Here is a 25306-nt window from a genome sequence, read left to right as displayed (position 1 = left end):
GCTTGAGCAGGGGGTTGGACTAGAAGACCTGCAAGGTCCCTTCCAAGTCTGTTCTTCTGTTATTACAGACAGTCCTTGACTTAACGACCACAGTTGAGCCCAACATTTCTATTCTTTAAGTGAGACAGTTGTTAACGGGAGTTTTGGCCCATTTTACAACCTTTCTTGCCACAGATGTTAAATGAATCACTGCAGTCGTTAAGTTAGCAACATGGTCGTTAAGTGAATCTGGCTCCTCCATCCTGCTTGTCAGAAGGTCTGCAACCGACATAAATATGAGTCCATTGACAAGACTCTGAATTTTGATGACCACGGGGATACTGAAATGGTCCTAAAAAAGGGTCATAATTAACTTTTTTCAATACCATTGTAATTTCAAAGAGTCACTAAATAAACACTTGTAAATTGAGAACAACCTATGAAAGATAGACTCCTTGGGCTGGAAGGGGCTTCAGAGGTCTTCTAGTCCAACCCTCTGCTCAAGGCAGGAGACTATGCCATCCCAGTCAAATGACTGTCCAACCTATTGTCCAGGCTCAGTGGGTCATTGGCAGAACCTTGATTTTGGGATTATCTGTCCTTGTCCCACAACTTTTTGGCCTCCAGAGACTCTCATGTCCCCAGAAAATCCCTTTGTGTCCATTTCCCCTTCTGGAACTGCCATTCTTCAGCCTCCCTCCGTTTCTTCACACCTTGTGCTGGCTTTCAGAATCAAACTTTTGTGTTCGTCATGATGATATAACCTAGTTGGGTCATGAAACGTCTGCAAGGACACAGCCAACCTCAGAGAGCACCAAGGACCCCACAGTTGTTGCCGTCCTCCCCCTCCTCCTCCATCTCTCTGCAAACCCCTCTCCCTTCTGGCACTGATGGTGTTACCTAGTTGGATCATGAGACGTCTGCCACAAAACACAAAGGACCCACAGTTCTCCTCCTCTTCCTCCTCTTCCTCTCTGCAAACCCCTCTCCCTTCTGGCCCTGACGATGTTACCTAGTTGGATCATGAGACGTCTGCAAGAAAACCACCAAGCTCAGAGAGCACAAAAGACTCCTCATTTCAACCCTGCCCTACAAATATTCTCTTCTGTTGCCTTCATGTTATTAAACTGGCAGGGAAATTCCTTGTGATCATGGGTGAGACTTCCATTTTAAGTGGCTTGTGCCCTCATTTTCCTCTCACCTACTTCCTCGAGCACATCTGACTGGCAGTTCCTCTCAAGAGTAAGCCTCAAAACAGGAACTGACCCAGTCCTTCTCAATTTGGACCTTCCAGCTTGTCCTTCTCCTCACTTTCCCCCAGTTTCAAAGAATGTGGTCTCAGCAGTCTGGACCACCTCTTTTTCCTGGTCACAAGGCCCTGAGGCTGGCACGATGGCCAACATCATGAGGGGTCCTTGGTGAGCTTGGTTGTTTTCTCGCAGGCATTACATTACCCAAACTAGACTGATGATGCTACCTAGTTTGGTAATGAAACGTCTGCAAGAAAATAAGCAAGCTTAGAAAGCACCAAGGACCCCACTGTCCTCCTCCTCCTCCTCTCCACAAACCCCCTTCTCTTCTAGCACGGATGATGTTACCTAGTTTGATAATGAAACGTCTGCAAGAAAATAAGCACGCTCAGAGAGTAGATAGATAGATAGATAGATAGATAGATAGATAGATAGATTGATTGATTGATTGATTGATTGATTGGATGGATGATATAGATAGATGATAGATGATGATAGATAGATAGATAGATAGAAATAGACGATAGATAGATGATAGATAGATAGATAGATAGATGATAGATAGATGATGATGATAGATAGATAGATAGATAGATAGATAGAAATAGACGATAGATAGATAGATGATAGATAGATAGATGATAGATAGATAGATAGATGATAGATTGATAGATTGATTGATTGATTGATTGATTGGATGGATGATATAGATAGATGATAGATGATAGATAGATAGATAGATAGATAGATAGATAGATAGATAGATAGATAGATAGATAGATGATAGATAGATAGAAAGATAGAAATAGACGATAGATAGATAGATAGATAGATAGATAGATAGATAGATAGATAGATAGATAGATAGATAGATAGATAGCAATACCATTGTTGCTACTTTGTCATGCCGCTGCTTGTGGTCGATCTGTGCGATCTTCTTGCAGCAGCTTACCAAGTGGTCCATTGTTTCTTCAGCTTCTTTGCATAGGTGGCGCTTACTGACTGTTGCTGTCTTCTCAATTCTGGCTTTGTATAATTTGTCCTTGAGGCTTGGTCTTCTGCAGCCAGAATTAGCCCCTCCGTCTCTTTCTCCAACTTTCCTGCTCTTAGCCATTGCCAGATCTTGTTATATTATCTGATTATCATCATCACCATCACTTATTATTATATACTTTATTCATGAAACATGAAACTCAGCCAACTGAACATTCAAAAATGCATCACAAATACCAGTGACTGGTGCTAATGGTTGATACAGTTTGCCACCAGCGTCCTAGGGATCAACCAAGTAGCTTCTTGAAATATAAGAAGTTCCGAGTAGCGCAGTTTTTTGCAGCTCCGCTGTTGTTATTGCAGGAAGCTGCAATTTGTGGAGGTATCTTGTAAAATTCTTGGACATGGTGCCAAGTGCCCCGATGACAATGGATATCACTGTGACATGCTTCATCCATAGCCATGTAGTTTCGATGGCCAGGTCGCGATATTCCGTGATTTGTTTCCAGTTTTTTTTCTTTGACTCTGGCATCTCCAGGAACAGCGATATCAATAAACTGTACACTTCGGCCCTCTACAACCGTGATCTCTGGCATATTGTGCTCCAAAAGACGATCCGTTTTTATTGACTTTCTGGATACAGGTAAGTCATATTTTTACATAATGACCAGTAGATGATTATTTTTTATTATTATTATTATTATTATTATTATTATTATTATTATTATTATTATTATTATTATTATTATTATACGATTATATCACAGCGGCCAGTTGATTCGCCGGATTTGGCATTGATTACTAGTCGGGCCCCACCCAGGGGCCTAGGACGTCGTAACGTATTTTTGTAATATACGTGCAGATCCAAGCAGTGCAGCTTTTTGCATTTGACTGATGGTGATTTTGTCAAGTTTTAACTGTTTTAAATGTAATTCCAGTGCTTTTGGAATAGCTCCCAGTGTGCCGATTACCACTGGAATTATCACTGCTGGTTTGTGCCATAATCGTTGAATTTCAATTTTTAGATTCTGGTATTTCGTGATTTTTTCATGTTCCTTCTCCTCAACCCTGCTATCACCTGGTATTGCGATGTCTATGATTGTAACCTTATTTTTCTCAATCAGTGTGATGTCTGGTGTGTTATGTGCCAGTATTTTGTCCGTTTGTATACAAAAATCCCACAGGATCTTGACCATATGATTCTCGGTGACTTTTTCAGGCTTATGTTCCCATCAGTTTGTTGTTGTTTTAATATTATAATTTTTGCACAAATTCCAGTGGATCATTTGTGCTACTGAATTATGCCGCAATCTATAATCAGTCTGCGCAATTTCTTTACAGCATTATTATTGTTGTTGTTGTTATTATTATTATTATTTTGCAGCATTATTATTATTAGTAGTAGTAGTATTAGTATTTGGTTAATCTTTGGTGAGATTCACAGCCTTTGGGGCTGGTTGGTAACTCAACAGCTCGAGTCCTAACCAAGGACCTAGGAACTGTTAAGGTAATGTCGGAGTATAAAAGTTGTTCCAAGTAGAGAGGTTTTTTGTAGAGTCAGAATGTTCAAGTCAGGTAAATTTAGAATTTCCAAATAGCGAGTAGGTAGTCCTTTAGGTATTGCTCCAAGGGCTCCAATTACAACTGGGACAACACTCGATTTCTTTTTCCACAGTCGCTCAACCTCAATTTGCAAGTCCCGGTATTTTGTGATTTTTTTCTTGCTGTTTATCTTCAATTCGTGCATCACCAGGTATTGCAATGTCCATACTTTTTTCTTTTCAATTATTGTTATGTCAGTTGTGTTGTAGGCCAAGTGCCTGTCAGTCTGGATTCTGAGGTCCCACAAGATCTTGACTTTCTCATTCTCTAAAACCTTCTCAACCTGATGGTCCCAGTGGTTTTTGCTGTACTCAAATCCAAACTTTTGGCACAATTTCCAGTGAATGATCTTAGCAACGCAGTCATGGCGTTGTAGGTAGTCAGTTTGTGAAATTTTGCTGCACCCGTTGATCAAGTGGTCAACTGTCTCATCTTTCTCATTACAGAGGTGACATTTGCTGTTGGTGGTAACATATTGAATTTTTGCCTTCATGAAGTTTGTGGCTAAGGCTTGTTCTTGAGCTTGTTTGTTTGTTTGTTGGATTTATATGCCGCCCTTCTCCCAAAGGACTCAGGGCGGCGTACAACATTAAAAAACACACATCCCAAAAGTTAAAAAGAAATTAAATACATATCCAAAAAAAACAAACCGAGCTGCCAAAATAAAGACTTCTGTTTCTTTTTTCAGTACTCCTGATCTTAACCAGTTCCAAGTTAGTTTTTGGTCAGCTTTGCCTTGAATACTTTTCAAGTATTGGCCATGCATAGCTTTGCTTTTCCAATTTTCAGCTCGCTTCTCAATTACTTCTTTCTTATATTCAGCTTTTGACTTAGTTGTCTTCAAAAGGTCTCCTTTATTTATTTCCTTAATCATTGGTTTTCACTTTTCTGGATGTAATCATTCAAGCTATGTCTTTCTTCTTCCACAGTCTGCTTTACTTGTAGGAGTCCTCGACCACCCTCTGCTCTTGGTAGATATAATCGGTCAATATCACTTTTAGGGTGCAAAGCATGATTCATTGTCATAAGCTTCCTTGTTTTTCTGTCCAAATTGTTCAACTCCATCTGGGTCCAGTCAATTATTCCTGCAGAGTATAGAATTACAGGTATAGCCCAGGTATTTATGACTTTTATGATGTTTCCTCCACTCAGTTTGGACTTTGATATCTTGCGAATTCATTGAATGTACTTGGCTGAAGTTACTTCCTTGACTTTATTATGCATTGTCAGAGGCCTCCAAAATCCCCAAGTATTTGTAGCCTTCTTCTGGTTTTACTGCCTTTATCATTTCTTCATTCTCAAGTTGTATTCTATCATCTTCTAGGGCCTTGCCTGCCTTGGTTGCCATTGTTGCACATTTGTCAATTCCAAACTGCATACCAATGTCTTGGCTAAATTCTTTTGTGCTTTCAATTAATAAATTCAGTTCAGCTTTTGTTTTACCAAACAGCTTCAAATCATCCATGTACACCAAGTGTGAAATTTTCAGTCCTTTCTTTGCAAGTTCGTATCCACAGTTCACCTTCTTCAAAATGGTTGTCAGTGGTAGCATTGAGAGTATAAAAAATAGGGGTGAAAGGGAATCACCCTGGAAAATGCCTCGTTTAATTTCAACTTCACCCAGTTCTTCTCCATTAGCCATAAGCTTCGTTTTCCAGAGGTTCATTGAAGTTTCCATGAATTTTTGTATGCTGCTGCTGATGCCAAAGATTTTCAGGCATTTCTTGATCCAGCTGTGGGGAATTGAATCAAACGCTTTCTTATAGTCTATCCAAGCCATGAACAGCTTGGTTCGTCTTTTCTTTGAATTCTTTAGGATTAGCTTGTCAATCAGCAGTTGGTCCTTTGTTCCTCTTGAATTTTTGCAGCATCCTTTCTGTTCTACAAGAAGCAAGTCATTTCTTTCCAAGTATCCGTAAATTTGGTTTGCAATGATACCAGTAAGGAGCTTGTATGTTGTTGGCAAACAGGTGATTGGCCTATAGTTTCCAGGGTCCTTTCCTTTTTCTTTATCTTTTTGGATCAAAAATTGTCATCCATTCATCATTTTCAGGTGTTTTTAAGATCTGGTTCATTTGGGCTGCCAATCTTTCGTGCATACTTGTAAGTGCCTTTAGACAGAAACCATGTAGCTCATCTGGTCCAGGTGCACTCCAATTCTTCACTTTTCTTGACTGCCTTTGCACCATTTCTTTTGTTATTTTCACATCTTCCATTTTATGCACTTTAATAGAATCCTCAACCTGCTTGATCCATGTTGCATTTCTGTTGTGCTTCTTGTTGTTTTCCCACAAATTCTTCCAGAATTTCAGAGCTTTCTCTTTATCAGGCTTTTCATTTGTTGTTACGCCATCTCCACTTTCTAAGCTCTTATAAAACTGGTGCTGATTTGCTCTGAACTGTGAGTTTTCCTTGAACTGAGTTACTCGATTTTCATACCGTTTAATCTTTTCAGCAATGGCAACAACCCTCTGCTTCAGCTCTTCAATTACTACCGCAATCTCCTTATTCTCCAAAGTGTGTCTTGCTTCCAAGCTGCTTTTGACCTGCTTGTTCTTTAGCTGACCTTGCCTTAGGTTCTTTAAGTTGCTGAAGTCTCCACGAAATTTTTTGATCTTCAATTCCAACCGAATTTTCCACTTAGGCTTCCCCTTCTTGCCTCTTTGGTTCCTTTGTATTTTCAAACCCAATTCTTTGGTGGTTATGAAGGCTGCTGCAAACATCAGCTGGTTTGTTTCAGCTAATGTAGTGGTTTGAATGGTTTGCACAGCCGTATTGACCTTTTTTAGTACATTTCTCAATTCTTTCCGGTTCACTTGGTTCAGCTTTGGCAAACCTGTTCTTTCAGCATCTTCCATTTGATGCTTTATTTTCTCAGCTAATTGAGCACTATCTGTTGGTGCTTGCTCTTCAGTGCTTCCTTGTTCTTTATCGTCATCCATTTCAGCAGCTCTTCCTCCCGTTCCTCCTCAGTTTGCTTTTGAGTCTGTAAATCATTCTTGATATTACTCTTCTTTGTTGGTATACTCAGACCATTAGTTGCTTTCTCTTTGATTCCTATTAATTCTGCTGTAGTGAAAAATTTGTGGCTCAGAATTACACGTCGTTGGTCCATTAGCCTTTGTTCACTGATATCACACTCCGTGTGGTTCACCTTCCAAATCTGATACATTCGTTTTTGAAATCCATGTTTTTCTGGCTCAGACTGATAGTAAGCTTCCATAATAGAGATGTTTTCTTCCCTAGTCCAGATTTTTTGCTTTTTCTTCCAGTAGCTTGTCAGCTCCATGCCCTGGTTGCCTAGCAGAGGGAGCTGAGCCCTGTAGCTCATTTTGCGCAGAATGCCCAGGAGCCATAGCATCCAACGGAATCCTTGTTAATCCGGGCGACAGTTCAGCCGGCATAAATTTCATTTTTCTCATATTCACCATGTTTGAATAGGTTGTGGAGCAAATTCTGTCTGGCCCTTCACCTAAGACCCACCTGATATGGTTGCACCTGTTCAGCATAGCCCTTAGGAACACTAGAGCGCGCAAGCCCCTCCACCACAACAAGGTAAAGCTCCTCGGAGGGATTATTATTATTATTATGTGGTTAATCTTTGGTGAGATTCACAGCCTTTGGGGCTGGTTGGTAGCCTAACAGCTCGAGTCCTAACCAAGGACTTAGGAATTGTTAAGGTAACGTCGGAGAATATAAGTTGTTCCAAGTAGGGTGGTTTTTTTATAGAGTCAGAATGTTCAAGTCAGGCAAATTTAGGATTTCCAAATAGCGAGGTAGCCCTTTAGGTATTGCTCCAAGGGCTCCAATTACAATTGGGACAACACACAATTTCTTTTTCCACAGTCGCTCAACCTCAGTTTGCAAGTCCCGGTACTATGTGATTTTTTTCTTGCTGTTTATCTTCAATTTGTGCATCACCAGGTATTGCAATGTCAATGAACCATACTTTTTTTTTTCTTTTCAATTATTGTTATGTCAGGTGTGTTGTAGCCCAAGTGCCTGTCAGTCTGGATTCTGAAGTCCCACAAGACTTTGCCTTTCTCATTCTCTAAAACCTTCTCAACCTGATGGTCCCAGTGGTTTTTGCTGTACTCAAATCCAAACTTTTGGCACAATTATTGTGTGGTTAATCTTTGGCGAGATTCACAGCCTTTGGGGCTAGTTGGTAGCTCAACAGCTCGAGTCCTAACCAAGGACCTAGGAACTGTTAAGGTAACGTCGGAGATTATTATTATTATTGTTATTATTATCATTATATACTTTATTCATTAAACATGAAACAGTCAACTGAACATTCAGAAAGTGAACACAAATACCATTGACTGATGCTAATGGTTGATACAGTGGCTGCCAGAGTCCTAGTTGTTTGTGTTGGTGGTTATTCTTGTTGTTATTTATTATTTATTCTATGTTGCTTTGTATGTACACTGAGTGCTTCAGTACTGGGGACAAATTCTTTTTTAGTTTATTTTCAGTATTCTAAGTCCATTTAGAATACTGCATCCAGTTTTGGTGACCGTATTATTTAAAAAAAAAAGATTTAAGGCTCTAGAAAGGGTGCAGAGAAGAGCAACAAGAATGATTAGGACACTAAAAGAAACGAAAAACAGTTGCAGGATTTGGGTCTGTCTCGTTTAATTAAAAGAAGGACCAGGGCATGATAGCAGAGTTCCAACATATGAGGGGCTGTCGAGCTAGTCTTCAAACCACCAGAAGGCAGGACAAGAAACAATGGATGGAAACTAATCAAGGAGAGATCCAACTTAGAAATAAGGAGAAATCTCCTGATAGTTAGAACAATTAATCAGACTTGCCTCCAGAGGTTCTTGGTGCTCCATCACTGGAGGTCTTCAAGGAGAGACTGGATAGTCATTTGTCTGAAATGGGATAGGGTTTCCTGCTTGAGCAGGGGGTTGGACTAGAAGACCTCCAAGGTCCCTTCTGATCTTCTCATTCTGTTCTATTCTGTTGCTTGCCTGTCTAAATTGGCCAAATAAAATATTAAATTCAATTGTTCACAGCAAACCAGAGTCTCCGGTTTGAGACAGATGGCTCTATAAATTGATTGAATGATCGAATCGAATGAATGAATGAAATGATCTAGAAGTGGGTAAACCCCTTACAAAAACTGCCTAAATCTGCCGAAGCAATTTTTGCAATGTTGCGTTTCTCGGTCTTAAGATCGTGCAATTAAATTTCAGCACGAAGCAGTAAATCTGCTGACAGGTATCAAAAACTCCCCGGCCTCCATAACACCACACGGACCACAATTTCTTTTTTAAAGTCATAAAATATATCCTCTTATCTTGAGCCCTGATTTATTGCAACCTTTTTACTGACTCAATCACAACTAGAATGGAATGGAATGGAATAGAATAGAATCAGAAAGAAGGAGAAAGAGAAGGAGGAGGAGAAAAAGAAGAAGAATAGAGAATAGAATAAAGAAGAAGAAAATAAAGACTAGACTGGACTAGGATAGGATAGGATAGAATCAGGAAGAAGGAGAAAGAGAAAGAGAAGGAGGAGGAGAACAAGAAGAAGAGGAGGAGGAGAACAAGAAGAAGAAGAATAGAGAATAGAATAAAGAAGAAGAAAATATAGAATAGAATATAGACTAGACTGGACTAGGATGGGATAGGATAGGATAGGATAGAATAGAATAGAATAGAATAACAGAGTTGCATGGGGAACCTAGAGGCCTTCTAGTCCAACCTCCTGCTCAGACAGGAGACCCATACCATTTCATACAAATGGTTATCCAACATCTTCTTAAAAACTGTTGGAGCATTCCCAACTTCTGGAGGCAAGCTGTTCCACTGATTAATTGTTCTCACTGTCAGGAAATTTCTCCTTAGTTCTATGTGGCTCTACAGAAAGCATTAACCAGGAACTTCTGGTTAAACACAGACTGATGATCTGTGGCGGCAAGGGGGAAACGACTCGCAATCCAGCTTGCTTTCATTTCATTTCAACATTAAGACCAAGAGCTACCACTCACCCGTATACATCACACATGACACATCGCACCACATCGATTAAAAATAAATCCTGCAGAGTCAACTGTGTGTGTTTGTGGTGGCGGTTCTTTTGAAATCCCACAAAAGTATTCTGGAAAATAGCAATTTGGGAACTCTCCATACTCGGAAATGAAGGCAACCTTGTATTAACCTGGGGGAAAATGAGTGGTAATATATTATAATGTAACCCCATCCAAGTGCCTAGAGGGCTACCTGAGATCAAAATAAATAGTATGTGTGTGTGCGCACGTGTGTGCACATACACATATACACAAACATACACAGATAGATAGATAGATGATAGATAGATAGATAATAGATAGATAATAGATAGATATAAATAGATGATAGATAGATAGATAGATAGATAGATAGATAGATAGATAGATGATAGATAGATAGATAGATAGATAGATAGATAGATAGATAGATAGATGATAGATAGATAGATGATAGATAGATAGAGAGATGGATGGATGGATGGATACATGGATAGATAATAGATAGATGATAGATATATAAATAGATGATAGATAGATAGATAGAGAGATAGATAGAGAGATGGATGGATGGATACATGGATAGATAATAGATAGATGATAGATAGATATAAATAGATGATAGATAGATAGATAGATAGATAGATAGATAGATAGATAGAAGAAGATGATAGATAGATAGATAGATGATAGATAGATAGATAGATAGATAGATAGATAGATAGATAGATAGATAGATAGATAGATAGATAATAGAGATAGATGGATGGATGGATGGATGGATGGATGGATGAATGGATAGATAGATGATAGATAGATATAGAGCTGGATGGATGGATGGATGGATAGATAGATAGATAGATAGATAGATAGATAGATAGACACAAAATCCCCTAGCAAATGCATTCCTTTCACTTAATTGGATTGCTCAATTAACCGATCTTCAGAATTTGCAGATTTCCCCCATTGAGTCTAAACCCCAAACCCAGCCAGGATTTTACAACCCACCCCCCACCCCACCCCTCTCTCCGCCTTTCATTAACCTGGTTTAAATGCCTGCGAGGGACCTCTAGCCCGTCTCAGCTTTAACCTACCTCGCAGGGCGGTGGTCGTTATCCAAGGTGGGGGGAGGAGGGAGAAAAAAAGGAGACCTCGCAGGGTTACGCTCAAGTCCCTCGGGCGCGTAGCGGTACCCTTCACCTTCCCTCCTCTAGTCCGGGCGGAATTTCCATTGGGGTTTGCGCTTGTGTGGGGGTGGGGGTGGGGGTGGGGCTGTATACGCCAATCATATCATATAAGCTCCAGGACCGGACAGCGACGAGGCAGGATCAGCGATCGCGGCGGCGCCTGGAAGGTAACAGCTGTAGTGGGCATGGGAGGGGAAGGCGGCGGGGCTGGGTCCCGAGACTGCTGGCGGAGGGGGCGGGCGGCGCCGGAGAAGGCAGCGAGGCCGGCCAGCCGGCCGGGCGTTGCGCCAACCTGAGTCCCGGGGAGGAGAAAGCTGAGGGTCCCCCCTCCGGGGCTTCTCCAGCTCGGCCATCCGCTGGCCCCGCGACGCCTGCGGAGCTGCAGTTTTCCAAGTAACGTTAGGACATGTTACTGGAAGCCGCCCAAGATCCCAAACGAGCAGGAACTGGTGATTAAGACGAAAGAAAGAAAGAAAAGTAGAGAAAGGTCAAAAGCCCCAAGTGCCAGAAAGAAGGGAAAAGGAGTTTCTTCTACAAAGTGTAGTTCTTCATTCAAAGTAGCCTCTTCTTCCAAGGTTACAACCTGAACTTCTATTCCCCCCCCCCTGTGAGCTTCTATTTTAATGTATGTAGGTATAGTGTGTGTTTGTATGCGTGTGCGTGTGTATAATCTGTAGTATAATAGGATATAGAATCTGTAATACATGATATGTATTAGACAATGTATATCCATCCTTATCTATTTATCTATCTATCCTATCTTTGTCTGTCTGTCTACCTATCCATCCATCCAAACATACATACATAATTAGAATCCCGTTTTTCTCCCACCTCATGCAAAATTAAAGGGCTTTCCTATCAGCATTAAAAAATAATTAATAATCTTTCATCAATAATAGCGTTGTTATAATCAAAATAACCAGTCATAGGGTTTGCTGCCTGATCAGGGGGTTGGACTACCTCTCCAAGGTCCCATCCAACCCTATTAATCTGTAATTCTGATTTCTCTGTAAATGCCTTTTGGCCATCTCAGCCCCCCTTCAGGTCCCCCTCTTCTATTCCACCCGCCTTCCCCTCCTTGCCTTCCCTATGATGCCCCCCCCAACCCCAAACCCTCCTGAGGTTGTCAGGGAGCTGTTTTGATTTGCATCCCACTAGAAGGTTGAAGTGATCCCCAGAGACGAGGGTTGGAAGAAGGGAGAAGAAATTGGAAGGAAGGAAGGGAGGGAGGGAGGGAGGCCCTTTTCCTACTAATCAGCATGGTTGAAAAAGTTAGCCAGGTGCAGTTCAGTTCTTGAGATGCATGGGGTGACTAGAATGATGGAGGATTTATTTGTTTGTTTTTCCTTTTTAAAAAAAAATTATTATCACATCTTTGCAACACATTACACTTCTTTTACATATCTATTGTGATTCTTTTCTCTCTCTCTCTCTCTCTCTCTCTCTCTCTCTCTCTCTCTCTCTCTCTCTCTCTCATCTATCATATATATATATATATATATATATATATATATATATATATATATATATATATATATATATATATATATATATATATATATATATATATATATATATATATGGGCCTAGTTACCTGCGGGATCGCGTCCTGCCCCATACATCCCTGCGTCCCATCCTCTCACACAGAGAGGGACTACTCCGGGTGCCGTCCTCCAGAGAGTGCCAGAGGGCGACGCCCAGGAGTAGGGCCTTCTCTGTAGTGGGCCCCACCCTTTGGAATGACCTCCCCCCAGACATCAGGACAACAACCGACCTTCGCTCCTTCCGTATGAAGCTGAAAACCTACCTGTTTCGACTAGCTGACCTGGCATAATACTACAATCTCTCCAGCCCAGGGCATTTTTAATTGGTAATTTTAGTTTTTAAGGGTTAATTTCACTGGGGTTTTAACTTTTTTAGGTAATGTAACTTATTTATTTATTCTTACCTCCTCTGTACGCTATATAATACTTTTGTACGTCGCCCCGAGTCCCTGTGGGGAGAGGGGGTGACTAATAAGTTCAAGTAATAAATATATATATATATATATATATATATATATATATATATATATATATATATATATATATATATATATATATATATATATATATATATAATAGATAAATATATGCATTTATATTATTTCATACATCTTTTTTGTTCATTCTATATGTAACATTCTATATATTCTATGTATAATGACCTTTATTATGTTTGACTCATTTTGTATCCAGAATGATGGAGGATTTAAATGGAGATGAGATAGGGGAGAAGAATAGAAATTAGAAATTAGAAATAATGGAATAGAATAGAATAGAATAGAATAGAATAGAATAGAATAGAATAGAATAGAATAGAATAGAATAGAATAGAGGTCTTGGAGGCCTTCTACTCTAACCCCCTTCTCAAGCAGGAGATCTAATACAATTTGAGGCACTGGAAGCTTTTAAGAAGAGATCGGAGAACCATTTGTCTCAAATGGCTATCCAGCATCTTCTTAAAGACTTCCAGTGTTGGGGCATTCACAACTTCTGGAGGCAACTTCTGTTCCACTGATTAATTGTTCTCACTGTCAGGAAGTTTCTCCTCAGTTCTAAGTTGCTTCTCTCCTTGATTAGTTTCCACCCATTGCTTCTTGTTCTGCCTTCAGAGGCTTTGGAGAATAGCTTGACTCCCTCTTCTTTGGGGCAGCCCCTGAGATATTGGAACACTGCTATCCTATCACCCCTAGTGCTGCTTTTCATTAAATAAAGAAGGAAGCAGAAGAGGTGAGGATGATGAAGATCTGAATGAATGTGGGAGTCAGATGACAAGGTTCATTATGAACAGAAAGTGATTTTTTTTACTTGCAACTTGTTTCAATTCTATTTCTTAAGCTAGGCTTTTATCCATGTTCATTATAGGGATTTTTTTTATGTCATTGGCAACTGCCCAAAGTCACTTAGGGGAGATCAACAGAGTAGAGATTTATTAAGTAAATTCAGTCAGTGAAAAGTCAATTAGATACAGCCCCCTTTTGAATCCAATAGTTTCCCTAAGGAGAAAAAACGGTTTGTGAGTTGGTTGATTTCTTGCAGATGTTTCGTGGCCCAATTAAGTAACATCATATGTGCTGGAAGTGAGTGGGGTTTGCAGAGAGGAGGAGGGGGACCGCTCTGGGTCCTTGGTGCTCTCTGAGCTTAGTTGTTTCTTGCAGATGTTTCATGACCCAACTATGTAACTTCATCAGTGCTACAAGAGAGTGAGGTTTGCTCTCTGCTTGTTTTGTCAGCTTTGGAGGGAAACTGTCAAAGAGCCACAGTACCAACTCAGACAAACAAGCAAACAGTAAATGACAGCCTAATCAAGAAACTCCCAGCAACGGGCAGGGTAAGCCATATGAACATAAACAGAGATCCCCACTCCCTACTAGCATGGATAATGTTATCTAGTTGGGTCGTGAAATGTCTGCAAAAAACCCACCAAGCTCAGAGAGCCCCAAGGACCTCACCATTTAAGGTGTTAAATGGGTGCTTTTTAAACATCCAAGGCCAGTCGAGGGCTGCTGCCTGCCTCTTGAATGTCCAACTAATTTGGCCATCAGTGAGGAGACCCACAGACATTAGCCCAGGGGTGTCCAAACTTGGGAACTTTAAGACTTGTGGACTTCAACTCCCAGAATTCCCCAGCCAGCATGGGGAATGGCTGGCTGGGGAATTTTGGGAGTTGAAGTCCACAAGTCTTAAAGTTCCCAAGTTTGGACACCCCTGTTCTAAGTAAATATACTCCTTGGATTATCTCGCTGTGGCAATGCCAATGATATGACGTAGACGTATATGATATATAGAGAAGGCCGGTATTACTGGGAGGCTGATTAAAATCAGAAGGAGTCCAGGAATACCGTCTCCTGCCTTCCATCGAAGACCTGGAGATATTGGGTGGGTCAGAAGGAGGGCTGAGAAAATATCTACAGACCCCTCATATAAATTGTTCCTGACAGTTAGAACAAGGGGGAATCACCTGGTCCCCTTTTGCGACCTTCTGACAAAGAAAGTCAACAGAGAAGCCAGATCCACTTAACAACTGTGTTGCTAACAACGAGTGCAGTGATTCACTTAACAACTGTGGCAGGAAAGGTCGTAAAATGGGGGGAAACTCACTTAACACTTGTCTCGCTTAGCAACAGAAAATTTGGACTCCATTGTGGTTGTAAGTCAAGGGGGGGGGAGAAATGGGGGGAAATTCACTTAACACTTGTCTCGCTTAGCGACAGAAAATTTGGACTCCATTGTGGTTGTAAGTCAAGGGGGGGAAGAAATGGGGGGAAACTCACTTAACACTTGTCTCGCTTAGCGACAGAAAATGTGGGCTCCATTGTGGTTGTAAGTCAAGGACTACCTGCGTACGTATCTGAGCCAGGAGGAGGGGTGAGAGAGAGCAAACCTCGGTTTCCTTATAAATTCCAAAAAGGGAAACTGAATTTAGTTGCAACCACAATTGTTGTCTGAGGTAGGATGACGAGGCATTTTGTGTATGTGGGTTGTGTTTATTTTTCTAGATTTGCCTGTAAGCAAGCGATGTAGCAGGAAGCCTACTTGCATTTTTTCCCCCTGCTTTGAGAAAAAAAAATCTCGTGGTAATAATTGCGCTTTCTTTTTCTTGCTTTCCTGCTCTAGAATTGTAAGAAGAGGAAATTTCTGTTGTGTGGAGAATTCGCACAGCTACAGACCACCTTGAATTTCTGGGAAAGTGAATCGACTTTGAGGACCTTTTCAAGAAAATGCTAAATCTGAGCCAGGTAATAAATGCAAGGAAGTGTTTCCAGTGCGGAGGGAAGGAGCAGATGTTTAGTATCTTGTAGCTAAATTGAGCAGGCATAGTCAGCGAAGGTTTATCGTGGGAATGACGGCAAGATGCAAGGTTGTACGAATAGAAGAAAATGTTTATAGTTCAGGTTTGAGCTGTGAGGTCCTTGGTGCTCTCTGGATTGGTGGGTGTTTTTTTGCAGACGTTTAATAGCAAATAGCAAACTAGATCCTAAACAAGGAATTCTTAACTCAGACAAACAAAGGAACCACCAAGAAAACTCCCACAAACACTGGTATTCCAGCAACTGCCACAGAGAGGAGTGGGGGGTCAACCTGTTTTCCAAAGCCAGACAAGGGATAATGGATGGAAACTGTTGAAGGAGAGATTCAATCTGGAAATAAGGAGAACTTTCTGACAGTGAGAACCATCAACCAAAGGAACAGAAGTTGACTTCGGAAGTTGTGGGAGCTCCATCCCTGGAGGCGTTCAAGAGGAGACTGGGCTGCCATCTGTCAAAAATGGTGTAGGGTCTCCTGCTTGGGCAGGTGGGGGTGGGGGTTGGACTAGATGACCAACGTGTCTTCCAACTCTTTTAATCTGACCAATAGAGAGACTGGATAGCCATTTGCCTGAAATGGTATAGGGTCTTCTGCTTGAGCAGGGGGTTGGACTAGAAGACCTCCAAGGTCCCTTCCAACTGTGTTATTCTATGTTCTGTGGTAGGTCACTTCTATATAAACCTTACTCCCTTATAACACTGATGAGATTACCTAGTTGGGTAATGAAATGTCTGCAAGAAAACAACCAAGCTCAGAGAGCACCAAGGACTCCATAGTCCTCCTTCTCCTCCTCACCACTATCACCACCACTCCCAGGCAAATATCACTCCCACGCTGATGATGTTACTTACAGTAGGTAATGAAACATCTGCAAGAAAACAAGCTCAAAGACCATCAAGAACCCCACAGTCCTTCTCCTCCTCCTCCTCCTCCTCTTCCTCCTCCTCCTCCTCCTCTCCATACAGCCCACTCTCTTCTAACACCAATATTACCTAGTTAGGTAATGGAACTTCTGCAAGGAAACAACAAAGGCTCACAGAGCTCAGAATTAAACAGAAAGAGAAACCCAGATAAGCAGAGATTAACACCAGACAAACAATCAAGTAGAAACCAATGCCCTAATCAAGGAAATGCCAAAGTGTGTGTGTGTGTGGGGGGAGAACCACACTCCCACCAATACTGCCAGGGTAAGCAACTACATATAAAAAGGGAGTAAATTCCACACTCCTTCAAACTCATGATGTGAGCTACTTGGGCAATGAAACGTCTGCCAGAAAGCAATCAAGGAACACCAAGGACACACAGGGTGGACTCCATGTTCTGCTTGGAGCTTCTTAAAAGCACGTAGCGTTTCCACACTGCTGTTCTCCACCCATCACGGACTCAACTAATTGGGTGTAAAATGTCTGAATTGCTGATCCGCGCCTTTGTTTCAAGTCATCGGAAACAGAATCGCATGAAGTGCTAGTACCGCTTTATAAATCCTTAGTACGGCCAAATATTGCATCCAGTTTTGGTCACTGCATCACTTAAAAAATGTTTAAACTTTGGAAGAGCAATTAAGATACAATGCAATACAATAGTAGAGTTGGAAGGGACCTTGGAGGTCTTCTAGTCCAACCCCCTGCCTAGGCAGGAAACCCTATACCGTTTCAGACAGATGATTAAAGGCCCAGAGTCAGAAACATATGAAGAACAGTTGCAGGATTTGGGTTGGGCCACTCTAGAGAGAGAAGAATTAGGGGTGGCATAATAGCAGTCTTCCAGTATTTGAGGGGCTACCACAAAGAAGAGTACTGTGTTTCCATCTAAGTGGAGAAGAGCTTTTAGTAATAAAAAAAATGGGGTGCCTAATCAGATGTATGGGGGGGGGGGGCTCCAAGCTGGTGGTTGTAGGAAGTTTTGGTCTCAGCCAAAGGAGCTAAGGGACCCCCTGTTACCATTAGTTCATCCTTGTCTGAAGGATGCAAAAGCCCACCCCTTGAAAAGGAAAAAGGAAGATAAAGGCATAATAAGTGAGAACCAGGGTTTAATTTAGTATAGTTTATTTTATTTATTTTCAGCTCATTATTTTATTTATTTTTATTTCATTACTTCATTTATTTTTATTTTATCTGTTTTTATTTTATTGGTTTTTGTTTTAGACTTGCTTGCCACCCATCTCAGCTCGAACCCTTTAGATTTGAAGCTCCAAAAACTCTTAAAAGCTTCAGTCTCACCTGTGCTTGGTCAGTTCCCAGATTGGCTACTGCAATGCACTCTCCTTGGGGCTAACCCTTGAAGAGTATCCGGAAACTGCAGCTGCTGCAAAATGCAATCGCACAAGCAGTTTTGGGCATCTCTCGGGCTGCACACTTAATATGTCTCCTGTGTGAACTGCGTGGGGTCCCAGTTGACTCCCAGGTCCAGTTTATGATGTTGGTTTTAAGAAGAGACTGGACAGTCATTTGTCTGGAATGGCACCGGATCTCCTGCCCGAGCAGGGGGCTGGAATAGAAGACCTCTAAGGTCCCTCCAACTCTTGTTATTCTGTCATTCTGTAACGATCTGCTTGAGCAGGGGGCTGGACTAGAAGACCTCCAAGGTACCTCCAACTCTTATTCTGTAATTCAGTATAGGGTCTCCTGCTTGAGCAGGGGGTAGGATTAGAAGACCTCCAAGGTCCCTTCCAAGTCTTCTGTTATTCTGTAATTCTGTAACGATCTCCTGCTTGAGCAGGGGGCTGGACTAGAAGACCTCTAAGGTCCCTCCAACTCTTGTTATTCTGTCATTCTGTAAAGGTCTCCTGCTTGAGCAGGGGGCTGGACTAGAAGACCTCCAAGGTCCCTCCAAGTATTGTTATTCTATAATTCTGTAAGGGTCTCTTGCTTGAGCAGGGGGCTGGACTAGAAGACCTCCAAGGTCCCTTCCAACTCTGCTATTGTATTGTATTGTAAGAATGGTTGTAAAATGGGGCAAAACTCACTTAATAACGGTCTTGCTTAGCCGTGGGGATTTCAGGCTCCATTGTGGTTGGGAGTTGAGGACTAACCGTGTCTGGGAATCTCTGATAAGTTTTCTTCCTTTTTCCTCCCCGTCACTAGTGGACGATTTGGGTCGTCTTGCTCTGGAGTACCCTGACCCATGCTTCCCGGCCCACCTTTGAAAGGATAGACCCCCAAACCCAAGAGAAGCTGTGGTGTGAGAAGTGCCCCCCAGGGACGAGCATGGCCAAACCTTGCACCCGGGACAAGCAGACAGAGTGCAAGCCGTGTGCAAAAGAGCACTACACCCAGTACTGGAACTACCTGGACAGGTGCTTGTACTGCAACGTCCACTGCAACATCCTGGAGGTCGAGGCGTTGCCATGCAACAGGACGCACAACAGGGTGTGTGAGTGCAAGCCGGGCTACCACGCCGACTCGCTCTTTTGCATGAAGCACTTCCCTTGCCCACCTGGAAGCGGAGTGGTTGAGCCCGGTATGTACCTGGGGAGGAAGAGAAACAGCAACCTGTTCCTTTGGGGGGGGGCATGCGTGTGGGAGAGAGAGAGAGAACAATCAACCCTTCAAATGGTTGTTTCTCATTCTCAGTAATTTAAGATGTGTGACTTCACTCTCCCTCCCTCCTCCCCTGCCTCCCTCTTTCTTTCTTTCTTTCTTTCTTTCTTTCTTTCTTTCTTTCTTTCTTTCTTTCTTTCTTTCTTTCTCTCTCCCTCCCTCCCTCCTTCCTTCCCTGCCTCCCACTTTCTCTTTCTTTCTTTCTCTTTCTCTTTTTCTTTCTTTTGTTTCTTTCTCTCTCCCTGCCTCCCTCCTTCCTTCCCTGCCTCCCACTTTCTCTCTCTCTCTCTCTCTCTCTCTCTTTCTTTCTTTCTTTCTTTCTTTCTTTCTTTCTTTCTTTCTATCTCTTTCTCTTTTTCTTTTGTTTCTTTCTCTCTCCCTGCCTCCCTCCTTCTTTTCCTGCCTCCCACTTTCTCTTTCTTTCTTTCTTTCTTTCTTTCTTTCTTTCTTTCTTTCTTTCTCTTTCTTTCTTTCTTTCTTTCTTTTGTTTCTTTCTCTCTCCCTCCCTCCCACACTTTCTTTCTTTCTTTCTTTCTTTCTTTCTTTCTTTCTTTCTTTCTTTCTTTCTTTCTCTTTCCTTCCCACCTTCCCCCCTTTCTTCCTGATCAATCTTCCTCTCCTCCCTCCCTCCCTCCCTCCTTCCTTCCTTCTCCTTCTTGAGCAGGGGGTTGGACTAGAAGACCTTAAAGGTCTAATGTGTGAGGGGGGCCTAGGCCTTAAAGGCCCACTATGTGAGGGAGGCCTAGGCCTTAAAGGCCCACTGTGTGAGGGAGGCCTAGGCCTTAAAGGCACACTATGTGAGGGAGGCCTAGGCCTTAAAGGCCTAATGTGTGAGGGAGGCCTAGGCCTTAAAGGCCCACTGTGTGAGGGAGGCCTAGGCCTTAAAGGCCTAATGTGTGAGGGAGGCCTAGGCCTTAAAGGCCCACTGTGTGAGGGAGGCCTAGGCCTTAAAGGCCTAATGTGTGAAGGAGGCCTAGGCCTTAAAGGCCCACTATGTGAGGGAGCAGGCTTAATCAAATTAGATTACCTCCCATGACATAATCAAATCTCTTTCTACCTCCCATGACATCGCGAACAATTGCCGCTCTAGGACGCCGCACTCGCTCTCCTTAAATGCCCAGGCTTTCCAGAGTTATGCTGGAACACACGCACGCACGCATACACACACACACACACCAAGGTGTTAGGGGTGTCTTACCCCCCACAGTATTTGTCTCCAGAGGGAAAGTCATCTGTGAACCAAGTTTGGTTGGAATTGCTCGAGGCGTTCCAGAGTTATTCCGGAACAAACATACATACAGACAACCTTACATCCTTTTTTATATAGGTAAAAAAAAAATAGATTTTGACATGCCTTGATAAAGTCCTCCCGCTCTCGCAAGGCAGCCGCCACCGAAAGCAATTGGAGAGAAAGCGAGACCTTCTCTTCTGCTTCCGTTTCTCCAGGCACCCCATGGAAAGATACCCAGTGCAGAGTCTGCCCGCGGGGGAGCTTCTCCAGCAAGCATTCCAGCAAAGATGCCTGCCAGACCCACCAGAATTGCTCCGCACAGGGACTTCAGGTCAGCTTGCCTGGCACCCCTTTCCACGATGCCTATTGCACTGCCTGCAGGGTCGACAAAGGCTCGGAGGAGGGCTCAGGTAAGACACACACACACACACCTGAGACTTACAGGTAGTCCTCAACTTAGAAACACAACTGGGAGCAGAGTTTCCATTGCCAAGCAGGCGGTTCTTAAGTGAGACGTGCCCGATACTACGACCCTTTTTGCCACGGTGGTGAAGCGAATCATTGAGGTTGTTAAGTGAATCAAATGGTCATTAAGCGAATCTTGCTTCCCCCTCCCGTCGAAGCTGGGAAGGTCTCAGATGGAAGGCCCAAAGGATAGATAGGTGGATCTCCCCTCCAGTGGCGAGATGTTCCAGAGGCAGAAAAGGCTCTTCTCCTGGAACCTTGCTAGCTGAAATTCCTTGGCTGATCAAGTCCAGGGCATGGGGACATGATAGCAGTCTTCCAATATTTGAGGGATTGCCACAAAGAAGAGCGGGGGGTGGGGGTGTCAACCTATTCTCCAAAGCACCTGAAGGCAAGATAAGAAGCAACGGGTGGAAACTAACCAAGGAGAGAAGCAACCTGGAATTAAGGAGAAACTTCCTAACAGTGAGGACAATTAATCGGTGGAACTGCTTGCCACCAGACGTTGGGGGCGCTCCATCCCTGGAGGTTTTTAAAAAGAGATTGGACAGCCGTTTGTCTGGAGTGATATAGGCTCTCCTGCCTTCAGTAGGGGGTTAGACTAGATGGCTCCAAGGTCCCTTCCAGTCCTGTGGTTCTGCGTTCTATGCCCCTTCTGCTAGAGCAAGTGGAGCAGGCCAGTTCCAGTGGGGTGAGACGCTTCCTCAGATAATCTGGTCCCAGTTTAATTGTTTAATCTGAAGAGGCTGGTCATAAGCCCTACAGAAGGATAGTGCAGGAGGTAGTATTTATTTACTTATTATTTATTTGTATCCCGCCTTTGTTATTTTTACAAATGACTCGAGGCAGGGAACATATCCAATACACCTTCCTCCTCCTATTTTCCCCAGAACAACAACCCTGTGAGGTGGGTTATGCTGAGAGAGTGGGATTGCCTCTAAATCATCCAGCCAGCTTTCATGCCTCAGGTGGGACTAGAATTCATCGTCTCCTGGTGATTGGCCCAAAGTCACCTAGCCAGTTTTCATTCCTAAAGTGGGACTAGAACTCACCGTCTCCTGGTGATTGACCCAAAGTCACCCAGCTGGCTTTCATGTCTAAGGCAGGACTAGAACTCACCGTCTCCTGGTGATTCGCCCAAAATCACCTAACCGGCTTTCATTCCTAAGAGAGGATTAGAACTCACCGTCTCCTGGTGATGGACCCAAAGTCACCCAGCCGGCTTTCATGCCTAATCCAAGACTAGAACTCACCATCTCCTGGTGATTGGCCCAAAGTCACCCAGCTGGCTTTTATGCCTAAAACAGGACTAGAACTCACTATCTCCTCCTAGTGATTGGCCCAAAGTCACCTAGCCAGTTTTCATTCCTAAAGTGGGACTAGAACTCACCGTCTCCTGATGATTGACACAAAGTCACCCAGCCAGCTTTCATGCCTAAAGTGAGACTAGAACTCAGAGGTGAAATGCTACCGGTTTGGACCAGTAGTAAAAGTGCTAAAAAGTGCTTTAGAAAATGCTACCTGTTCGGGCTTTTCCGACGATTAGCTGTGACACGCAATTTATATTAGCTAGAAAGCAGGATTTCGCTAAATCACGTGGCACAGAGGATTCCCCCTCCCGCTGTTCACTTACCTTTGCAGGTGCGCTCGGTAGCAGGCTCCGCCCACCCACCCGGACATCATCACGTCCATTTTTGACGCAGTTGATTTCACCCATGCTAGAACTCACTGTCTCTTGCTTTCCAGGCTGGCGCCTTAACCATTAAACCGAACTGGCTCTTCCAGCACCTCTTATTCGTTGTGTTTCTCACCCGTTCTTTCTCTTCCAGGCAATGAAGACTGTTACGAGGCTGCCCTCGACTTCGTAGCGTTCCAAGTGAAGTCCCCACGAAGGCTCCGGCGTTTGTATCGGAAGCTCACTCAAGCACCTCCTGGGACGGAGAAGAAGAAGTCCATCGAAGAGCTGCAGGTGGACCTTCATAGCTACCTGGTCCAGCTGAAGGAATTGCATGGGAAGGAGCAAGCGTGGGGTCTGGTCCAGGGAGCCCTTCAGAAGATGAAGTGGGACCACATTCTGCGTAACGTCCAGAAAAGGTTCTCTCTGGGTTGATGAGGACACTCAGGACGGGTTTTATTCTATCGTAGGCATAAAATGGTTGGACATGGATTTACGGACTTGGATCGTTGAGTTACATTATTTATTTATATATATATATATATATATATATATATATATATATATATATATATATATATATATATATATATATATATATATATATATATATATATATATATATATATATATATATATATATATATATATATATATATATATATATATATATATATATATAAAAGCTAGCTTCTTTTAAAAAAGAAAAATCAGTTTCCCCATCCTCAATTCGGCATTTGATTTGAAGAAAAGGGGCTACGGAAAAGAATGGGGGGGGGAGCTGTTCATTCGGCTTCTCTAACGCGGTCAGTGCAATCCTGCGCAGAAGGCATTAGGGAAGCAGAATAAACCCCTCCATCCTGGGACCACGCAGCTGGGTCCCAGAAGGGGACGCCATTTTGGAAGGGCACAATTCCTAGCAGCTGTTCAGAAAATGAGTCACCTCTGGGACACAACCAGACGGTCCAGGGATGCTGAGGACAGAGTGGCCTTCCCTCCTTCCCCAATGTGAGATCCGGGGATCTTCTGAGGGTCTTCTGGAGTTCTGAGGATCTTCTGGAGATCTGGCGTTCTGAGGATCTGGAGATCATCTGAGGATCTTCTGGAGTTCTGAGGAACTTCTGGATCTTGGGGAGATCTGAGCATCTTCTGGAGATCTTCTGGGGGTCTTCTGGAGTTCTGAGGATCTTCTGGATCTTTTGGAGATCTGAGGGTCTTCTGGAGATCTTGAGGGTCTTCTGGAGGTCTTCTGACAGTCTTCTGGATATCTTCTGATGGTCTTCTGGATAACTTCTGAGGGTCTTCTGGATATCTTCTGAGGGTCTTCTGGATATCTGAGGATCTTCTGGATATCTGAGGATCTTCTGGAGTTTTTAGGATCTTCTGGAGATCTGAGGATCTTCTGGAGGTCTGAGGATCTTCTGGAGATCTGAGGATCTTCTGATGATCTTCTGGAGATCTGGTGATCTTCTGGAGATTTTCTGAAGATCTTCTGGAGTTCTTCTGAGGATCTTCAAAAGGTATAACCTTAACGGGTGACAGGAGTGGGAAGAGTGGGTGGGGCCCACTGGGGGTGGAAAACAGATCCAAGGCCCGCGAGGACCCGGCGGGTGGGACAGCATGGGAGGGAGATAGGGAGGGGGGGAATGGGCACTGCAGCATCCGTGGGATCGATCCTAAGGACGAATGATCCCAAGGCTGATGCAGCAGCTGTAACTTTGAAACATAGTCATAAACATTTTTTTTGTGTGTGTTTGGGGAAAATCTATCCTAACTTCGAATGGTCACCAAGTGACCCATCGTAAGTGGAGAACTACCTCTCTGCCAATGTGTATTTTGGGGGGAAATGCTGCAAATGTTTTGACCCTGTAGATCGGGGATGTCAAAATGGCGGCCCGGATGTGTCACGCGCAGGCCATGCCCACCCCAACTTCGCGAAGGAGGAAAACATCACCATACATCACATGACGGTGACATGACGCCGCGGGTTTGACACCCGCGCTGTAGATCTGTGACCCCCAACCTTTTGGGGCACCAGGGACCGGTTCCGTGATTTGTCCACGGACCGGAGGGGGCATGGTTTCATGTGCTGCCTGCATCCTGTGGATGGGACTTTCCTTGTTCGGCCCGGCTTGGTTTCTGCCATGCCATATACCGGTCCACGGATCAAGGGTTGGGGACCCCTGCTGTAGATCATCAGGATGGAGGTTGTCAGAGGTTGGGGAAGATCCCAGATCCTGTTGGGTCAGCATGCTCACCTGCCCCTCCCTTCCAAGGTCAGTATTATAGCCCTATATGTAGGGATTAGACAGAGGCATTGTTTGTGTTTTTAGGAATTAAAGTATTTTTAATTGGTTTGCTTCTAGGACAGGGGTCCCCAAACGGGGATGCGAGACAACATTCCGGGATGTGTGTGTGTGCAAAAACGTGGGTTTAGAAGTTGCAAAATTGTAGTGTCTATGCATAATTATATGCATATAATTATTTACTTTTGTAAGGTGTTGCAAGAATATATT

At 43.2% G+C, this 25306-nt stretch overlaps 1 protein-coding gene and 1 long non-coding RNA gene across 5 annotated transcripts in view; one reads left to right on the top strand and one right to left on the bottom strand.

The window, feature by feature from the left end:
* The window catches only part of LOC309390470, a 29398-nt gene extending 18333 nt beyond the window's left edge, over positions 1-11065 (bottom strand). For both annotated transcript variants that reach the window (XR_014175133.1, XR_014175134.1), the window contains exons 1-2: positions 10938-11065; positions 9819-9995 (exon numbers count right to left, since the gene is read on the bottom strand). This is a non-coding gene — a long non-coding RNA (uncharacterized lncRNA). The remainder of the gene's footprint in view (positions 1-9818; positions 9996-10937) is intronic.
* Positions 11066-11132: 67 nt separating this feature from the next.
* Positions 11133-23326, top strand: TNFRSF6B (TNF receptor superfamily member 6b). 3 transcript variants are annotated; one of them, XM_081949794.1, is made up of 5 exons: positions 11133-11197; positions 15689-15810; positions 18964-19339; positions 20866-21060; positions 22945-23326. In XM_081949794.1, exons 2-5 carry the CDS (start codon positions 15793-15795, stop codon positions 23223-23225), a joined length of 870 nt encoding a protein of 289 aa, XP_081805920.1. In that variant the 5' UTR covers positions 11133-11197; positions 15689-15792; the 3' UTR covers positions 23226-23326. The 3 variants fall into 3 exon arrangements, with proteins under 3 accessions (XP_081805920.1, XP_081805921.1, XP_081805922.1); XM_081949795.1 differs by lacking the exon at positions 11133-11197 and adding an exon at positions 11333-11479; XM_081949796.1 differs by lacking the exon at positions 11133-11197 and adding an exon at positions 13781-13801.
* The last annotated feature ends 1980 nt before the right edge of the window (positions 23327-25306 follow it).

Source organism: Natrix helvetica (genome assembly GCF_964273705.1).
Source record: "Natrix helvetica genome assembly, chromosome: 3".
NCBI classification, from domain to species: domain Eukaryota; kingdom Metazoa; phylum Chordata; class Lepidosauria; order Squamata; family Natricidae; genus Natrix; species Natrix helvetica.
This window is presented reverse-complemented; position numbering and strand designations above follow the sequence as displayed.